The 8199-nt window shown below is 53.7% G+C and overlaps 1 protein-coding gene across 1 annotated transcript; it reads right to left on the bottom strand.

Moving 5' to 3' along the window:
• Window positions 1-4: 4 nt before the first annotated feature.
• Window positions 5-8149, bottom strand: noa1 (nitric oxide associated 1; the record flags this gene model as incomplete). The annotated part of the gene is made up of 4 exons (XM_039742855.1): window positions 8013-8149; window positions 3765-5119; window positions 477-653; window positions 5-301 (listed from the first exon to the last, which is right to left on the bottom strand). Coding segments are annotated over exons 1-4 (1966 nt in total), but the record flags the coding sequence as incomplete, so codon positions are not given.
• Window positions 8150-8199: the final 50 nt, after the last annotated feature.

Here is an 8199-nt window from a genome sequence, read left to right as displayed (position 1 = left end):
CCCTGGACACACCACAGCAGGACGATGGGTGCCCATTCACTGCCAGTCCAAGACAATCCAACCACCAGAACAAGCAATCCGATTGGTCGACTCACACAGTGGTCTTTCACGATCCCAGGGGTGTCGTAGAGCCAGTGGGCATCCTTCAGCTCATTGTGCGTGAAGCCCACCTTCTCTGACGGCTCCTCTTCTGCGTCGAGGCCCCCTTGTTCAAAATCGACACACAGCTCATCGGGGTTGAAGTCGATGTCCACCAGCTGGCGCCCTGAAGAATCCGCCCGGAATGTTCTGCCAATTTTACCTGATGGGGTGAAAACCAAAGCACAGGGTGAGCAGCCTGCGTGCCCAGCGAGCGCCACAACCTCATTTGGGGTCCGAAAGCCAAAGTGAGAATTCTAGACCCAATCCGCCAAGTGATGTTGGGCAGCGTGGAGCAGAGAGCACTGGGCCGAGCCTGGGCAGCGACCGTCACTTACCCACCAGGTACCCTTTGTTCTTTAGCTGCTTCAGACGTTTCCTTTGCTCTTCATCATCATCATCATCGAAGTCCTCCTCCACAAGGCGCGCCTCCCTCCCCAGCCTCTCGGCTCTTCTGAACATTCGGTACGGAGTTGGGTTTATGATGGGGGACTTCAGAAGGTTCAGGGTGGTCCCTGGGAAGCAGAACAAACCACAGACAACGGCATCTGATCAACACTAGCGGACCCAACGCGCAGGCTTGAGGGTCTCACACGCCACCCCACCAGAACGGCCTTACCTGCCGCTCATCGGCGATCCTTCATTATTAGACACTCCGCTCAACGGCCTGAACGGGCCGAGCATCAAGTAAGGACGCGTCACACTAGTGGTCCTGTGGGGACAGGCGGCCCCCGCACACACACACACAGCCAACGCCATTAGGAGCCTCCAGTGTCACACGCTTGGCAAGAGTCAAGTGACCCGCCACTTCTAAACTGACATATCGGCTCACCCAGCAGCCACGGGTGGGAGACCAGCTAAGAAAAGGTGATATGGGGGGCGGCAGCAGGAGGGAATCTGAATGGGACCCCCCAGTGCAGTGACAGGGACACTGGGCTCTAAAATAAAGGAGATGTAAAGTGAGGTCCCCGAGTCTCTGCCACTTGTGTTTCTTCCATCTTTAAAATGTTAGGAAATGAAGACGCTTTGTAAATAAACAGGATTGTGAGAAATTAATTCACGCGTTTATCTCTAGTAGGATTGACGACTGCAATGCGGCGTTCACTGGATGTTCAGACTGTTCTTTATTCAGCTTCCAGTTAATCCAAAATGCTGCTGCAAGAATTATTACAAGAACAAGAAAATACGAACACAGAACTCCAGTCCTAGAGTCGTTACACTGGCGCCCAGTTACGTTTAGGGCCGATTTCAAAATCCTCCTTTTAACATATAAAGTATTAAATGGCCGAGGTCCGGCTTACTGGTCTGAACTTATGACTTACAAACCAGAGCGCACATTAAGATCTCAAGATGGTGGTCTGCTTAGGAGGATTAATAAAATAACAGTGGGAGGTCGAGCTTTTAGTTACAGGACCCCCTAAACTGTGGGGTGGTCTGCCTGGCACTGTAAGAGATGCCCCGATGGTCTCGGTTTTCAAATCTCACCTCTTCAGGTTAGCACACCCTGACTAGAGCTGCTGATCAACTGTCCAGACTGACGGTCATCAGCACTAAAACACACGTCACATGAGAGTCATAATGTGTTACTCACCCTCATCTATTCGGTTTCTCTTCTCGGTACTCAAATGTGCCACTTGGTGCCACGGCCCACCTGCCAGCCTAAGGTAAAGGCCTCTCTGATGGAGGATCACAGGAATCGTTGGGTAGAGGGGTCCTGTCATCGGATTGGCTGGCCGAGCACTGACTCAGCCGTGGAGTGGCCAATAGGGGGAGACAGCTTGATGTCCGAGGTCTCCAGGACTCTGAACAAATCCAAATCTTATTATGGGATGTCATCTCCTGTTAAATTCTGCTCTGTGCTTCTACAAGTTGTATTATTATGCTGTATTAAGGATTTGTTCTGTTCTGTGTATTGTGTTGTATTGACCCCCACCCTACCTGTTAAGGGGTCTCTCTCTGAACTGCCTTTCCGGAGGTTTCTTCCATTTTTCCCTACAAGGTTTTTTTTTTATTTTTTTGGGGCGTATTCTTTGTCTTCTCAGAGAGTCGAGGCTGGGGGGCTGTCAAGAGGCAGGCAGGCAGGGTCTGTTAAAGCCCACTGCGGCACTTCCTGTGTGATTTTGGGCTACACAACAATAAACTGGACTGGACTGGATTGTGTGTCTCGATGTCCTGACTCCGCCTGGTCACTCTGGCCCCCTAATGTGCGATGGTCTACTGGCACAAAACGGCTGCCGTTTCACCATCCAGGCCCCCCCCCTTCATATGCCAGGACAGGCGATGAGGACCCCGACCGGGGTTGGCAGATGCTTGGCTGTGTTACCGAGCTCGGACATTAAAAGGCTTTGAGATTTCATTTTTTAGAAGTGAAAACACACACAAGGTGGGCTAGGGTTAGGGTGGGCTTCAACTATGTCATGCCACAGTGCAGAGAACCCGAGGCGAGTGGCATCAGGGAGCTTGGTGTGGCTACTCTGGGAAGCGAGGGTCTCAAAGGAGGTGACCGCTAAAGAGCCCAGTCCTGCCATCCAACTTGGTTTATACCAGGATACCAAATCAAAGGCTTTGGGTGCTGGTGAGCTGGCACAGGTTTGGGTTATTCGGGGCTCCCAGTGACCCCACCAAACTAGAAGTGCGTCAGTGGGTGGGCACGGAGGACTGAAATGTACCGCAGGTCTCGTCATCCTCACTGTGGTCATCACATCGGTGGTCTCCTAGCTGGCAGCCTTAGGGTCTCACATGAGCTTCGCTCTCTTAACTCTTTCACGGCCGAAGACGACGGTAATCGGCTGTTAACTGCAACAACACTCACCCTGACGTTTTTAGGCCGACTTTCTTTGCTCGAAGTTCCATCGCTTGGTTGAGTGAACCTCGATTCCCTACGCGTGCCCGAGTAGCGGAGAGCAAACCGCCTCGAAAATGGCGCCGACATCTGGCGAAAGACCAAAGCAAAGTACTGCGATGAATACGACTCTGCCTTGGTGGGCTCCGAGTTTGATGTAAGTGGTGATCAGGAGATCATCATCTGCTCGGCCCACTTTAGTGGAGGTGATGCGCCAACAGCAGCGTGGCGTCTGCCTGCGAGGACCTCCACTTATGACGACATGAGGCGCCACCCACCTACGTGACCAACAGCAGTCGCAGCGCACACCACAAGACATTCGTGGTCGACTCGTGCGACGCCATCGCTTTGTGTGCTTTTTGGAGTTAATGTCACACGTGGTCTGGCATCAAGCAGAAGGGGTCAACTGATCTGAACGACTTCTGTGGGGCACCGCCGTGGGTAGCACTGGCAGCTCACTGATGGAGGTATTGCAGCTTCTCCCCGTGCCAGCGTGTGACCAGGGCTATGGTGGGCTGGTGCTGCCCTGTTCAGGACCACCCGGTACCGACCTGAACGATGTGGCCCCCATGCCAGCCCCAGTTCAATTCCAAACTGGCTGGCTTCATTACAACTGCCCAGTGCTTCCATCTTCCGATTTCCAGCCATCCTTGTATTCCGCCCCCACCCCTCCAACACCCCTTTCCGTTATGAGCAGACCGACGCCTCCCGCCTTGGGTATAAAGGGGCCTTCAGGTGGGCTCCCCAGCCCCGTGCCCCTCCCGACACCCTGCGGCCCCCTCACCTGGCCACGGGGAGATGGTCGCCCTCCCGATCACGTCCGAGGCCTTGGACTTGCAGTAGTCGGACTCCAGCAGGGCGTTGAAGAGCGTCGACTTGCCGGCGTTGGTGAAGCCCAGCAGGTAGGCGTCCCCGCGGTACTTCCACGAGCTCTGGATGCTGGAGATGAGCGGCTCGACCCCGTAGCCCGTCTTGGCGCTGATCAGATGCACGCCCTTCAGCCCGGCGTCCGCACTCAGCCCGCACTCGGCGCAGTAGCGCTCCAGCTGCCGCCGCAGGCGTTTAAGGTAGCCGGTCGCATCGCCGGGCAGCAGGTCCACTTTATTCCCCAGGACAAAGATGTGCTTGTTGCGGCCCACGAGATCCGTCAGGTCGGGGACGATGGAGCCGGGTAGGTCGAGCAGATCGACGATGTGCAGGACGAGGGCTGGCCGGGGCCGAATGGTGGCCGCGATGCGCCTGAAGTCGTCGGCGGACACCTCGGCTTGCAGGGCCCGGTTGTGGTGCACGAGCAGGTGGCAGCGCTGGCACACGGCCCGGTCCAGCGTGTCCTCGCTCAGCAGCCGCGCGTACTTCTCGCGGGGCAAGTGTCCGGGGATCCCGGGGTCCGTGCAGTGCAGCACCGCCCCGCAGCCCGAGCAACGGCGGTCACTCACCGGGACGCTCTCGTCCGCGCCAACGCCGCCGCAAGCTTCGTGCTCCCGTTTACCCTTCGTCTGTTTCCGCGGCGACTTCTTAGCGGGCAGCTGAAACTTAACATCCACAAAGTCGGCGTCCGACCCCGTGCCGGTTTGCGCCTCATGGGCTCCACGGCGACGGCTCTCGTCAGTAGCGACCCGCCGAGACCTGGCATGGTGCGCTCCCGGTAGTCGCAGCTCTTCCCCTGAAGGTTCCACCTTCGCCACGGCCTGCCAGCCCTGCCGTCTCCCGTCCTCCACGGGGGCAGCGAACTCCAAAAACACGAAGTGTTCTTCAACGCCGGGGTCCACGCTCGCCAAGACTCTCCGCCCGCGATTAGCCGGCCCATCGTGCAGGTACGCGCAGGGAGAAACGCGACTCGGCGGAGGCTGTGATGGTAGTGGTGCTGCTGCCGGCGTCACCAGGCCGCTGTAAAGGAAACGGGGACTCCCACCGACACCCCGGAGCAGCAGCCGCTGGACCCTAAAACAGCCAGTGAGCATAACTGATACAGAGACGGATAGCCGCCATTCATCGGGGCGGGGCTGCGCACGCGCTGCTTTATATCCCCGCCCACCACGTGGTACAGCAGGTGTCTCCCCGCCCACGTCGTCTTGATAGTAGGAGTGGGCGACACGAAATGTCGTCAAGCGGGACCGCAGCGCAGGAGCAGGACGAGGACTGAGCAGTAAGCAGGTAAGGAAATCGATATACGAGTAAATAAATAAATGAATGTAATAATAGAAAAGCAAATAACACTGCATATAAATAAGCAGATCTGAGGGCAGGGGGCCAGAACAGAGTTCAGAGCCCGGACCACCCAGATCCTGTCAGAACTGGCTTGGATGCTGTGGTACCTTCTGCCAGATGGAAGTGGGACAAAGAGACAGTCCTGATTGGGCAGAGAGAATAGCAGTGGGCTGAGGGTGCCGTCCTGGGGGGCACCAGTGCTCACTGTGAGGGTACTAAAGATGATGTTTCTGTGCCTTTACAGAAGGTGACTAACATCCATCCATCCATTGTCTAACCCGCTGAATCCGAATAGGGTCACGGGGGTCTGCTGGAGCCAATCCCAGCCAACACAGGGCACAAGGCAGGAACCAATCCTGGGCAGGGTGCCAACCCACCGCAGGACACACACAAACACACCCACACACCAAGCACACACTAGGGACAATTTAGAATCACCAATCCACCTAACCTGCATGTCACATTTCTTAATCCAGGTGGTGACATTTCGTTTGTCCAGCATGTGAAGTGACTTGCTCAGGGTCACACAGTGGTGTCAGTAGCGAGATTTGGGCCCACCACAACAGGGTGTGAAGGGCGCACTGCAAATTGTGATTCAACATGCACGCCGATGTCACTTAGACAACCGTTGTTGATCCACGCTGCTACCGGAAACAATGGAAACTGTGTGCAGAGTCACGGGGGTCTCAGTGCGTGAATCCCAGTGGTGCTAAATGGCCATCTGTGGTCCTCGCTGCTGCTGTCCTTCCTCATCTTCTCGTCCTTGACTCCTCGTCATGTCCGGCCTTCACCTGCTGCCATAAAGGTGGGACATATACGTGGCTGGGTGGGTGTGTGCTGGCGGGGGTCCGCGTTTCCTTTGGTCACACTTTGGGATTTGTGTGAATTCGGTGTCTTCTGTTGTCATTCATGATTTAAAACGTATCCCAAGGATTGCGTTCAGCAGTTTAATGCATCGGTTGAGGTGCTGAGTGTTGTCATCGTGTCACCTTTGCAGAGTGAAAGTTGTGGTATTTTTCACTCAAGTCTTGCTAAGTGAAGGCCGAGGACAGTCGCCTGCTTCTGGGAACGCCGAGACTTTCTGTCAGGAAGTTCCAATGTGCAGTTTTGTCGGAGCAGTTTGGTGTTAAACTCCACTTCTTGATTTTATTTATCACATTTTGGACTTGGGTTTGAAGCCCTTGAGTTTGGGGTTCAGGATTTAGTGAGACCCTTCAGTGGCCTGCCAGCCTCGCCTGAGGTGACACAACATTTCTTGCTCGCTGAAAGTTGTCATTTTATTTCTTTACATTTTCCAAGTTTCTGTTTCAGAAGACCCTCTTTAAAGGAATGTCCCAGTGTCACCACCCTCAAGAAGGTGACATGTTTCAAAGTCTGTCACTTGATACATGAAGACCTTGGGACGAGTTTTGTCTGTGGGGTCGACAAGAAGCCTCAGATAACTGCAAAAACCCATCCAGGTGGGCATCAAAATACAAGGCTGATGGGACAATGGCACGGACATGTCCTCATGGCTCCAGTGGGACAATTAAAGCGAAGGATGACTGGCAGAAGATCATTCAGATGCCTTCTCCGTGCAGTGAAAATAATGAAGTGCTGAACAGACGGACACCCTAGAACTGCACACAAAACTAACATCAGAACCGAGAGAGAAGAGTGACAAAGGATGTGACAACGTGACAAATCTCTTCACCCTACTGGCACAACTCTTTATCCACAAGATGGAACGGAGCAGCACAATTCCAAATGGCAGTCATTGATGACATGTGTTTACTCTGTAAGAAATATTAAAACACGCCACCTGTTATCTAAATAGAAGTGGCGCCAACGTGCTACCTCTTGTCACACTTGTGCATCACAGGGTCACCCATCTGAGATAAGCAGTGCCACTCCGGGAAGCGTCTCTTTCTATTCCAACAGCTCCAAGAAGACCCCCAATGAGGCCCACTGACTTCCACTGGCACCAGAGCCGCCCGCTCAAGAGGGGCACAGCAGCCTTGTATTTTTTGTGCCACTGAGTGCTGTTAATGTTCCTGCTGGCACCATTATTAAATGGGCCGAGCCAGTTGGCACAACATTTATTTCTGGGTCTTGTGTCATTTGTCACTTGACCACATTGTCTAGGATGGCATGACATCGAAGTAATCAGCGCAGGTCTCAGCGTTAGTGTCTGCAGTGCACCACGACATGTCTAAGTCTCTGATTTGTGGGATTCATAAAGCAGTGCTGATGTTTGTCATGCGCCGTCTGTTGGAATGAAAGAGACATAGCAATGGGACAGACACCCAGACACTTAGCCTTTCATTTAATGTCAGCTAACACAGCTTGGCACAGTGTGACGAAGTTTCAGGTCGTCTTCTATTGAATTATCTATACCCCAAGGCCACAAAGTCTCCGATGTAGGACTCCCACCAAGAATGGCTTATTGTCCGATGAGTCTGACGGCACACGTTTCACCTCCTCACTCCTGAAATTCCAAATGTAAGAAGAAGAAACCTCAGGACAGGCGGCTGCCCTTCATCCGCACTTTTCAGACAGAATGCTGTGCTCGGTGGCAGAGGTGCCCCTCACATCGCTGTGCCCCCGTAACACTCATTTGGGGAATGCCAGCCGTGCCCGCCACACTCGGCTGAGATGGGGGTCTCTCTTTGAATTGCCTTTCCCGAGGTTTCTTCCATTTTTTTTAGCCTGTAAGGGTTTTTTCTTGTCTTCTTAGAGAGTCAAAGCTGGGGAGCTGTCAAAAGGCAGGGCCCGTTAAAGCCCATTGTGCCCCCCATGTGATTTTGGACTACACACAAATAAATGGTATTGTATTGTATTGTACCTCCAGGCTCCCAATGGCGTCGACAACTGAATATTGTGAACGGGTTGAAGTTGAAAGTTGATGAGCTCTTCGATGTGCCCCTCTGTGGTTTTTCTTTTTATGTTTTTATTCTGTGCATATTTCATTTGGGACGGCATGGTGGCGCAGTGGTTAGCACTCTTTCCTCGCAGTTAGGAGACCCGGGTTC

The sequence above is a fragment of the Polypterus senegalus genome, unplaced genomic scaffold (genome assembly GCF_016835505.1).
Source record: "Polypterus senegalus isolate Bchr_013 unplaced genomic scaffold, ASM1683550v1 scaffold_3788, whole genome shotgun sequence".
NCBI classification, from domain to species: domain Eukaryota; kingdom Metazoa; phylum Chordata; class Cladistia; order Polypteriformes; family Polypteridae; genus Polypterus; species Polypterus senegalus.
This window is presented reverse-complemented; position numbering and strand designations above follow the sequence as displayed.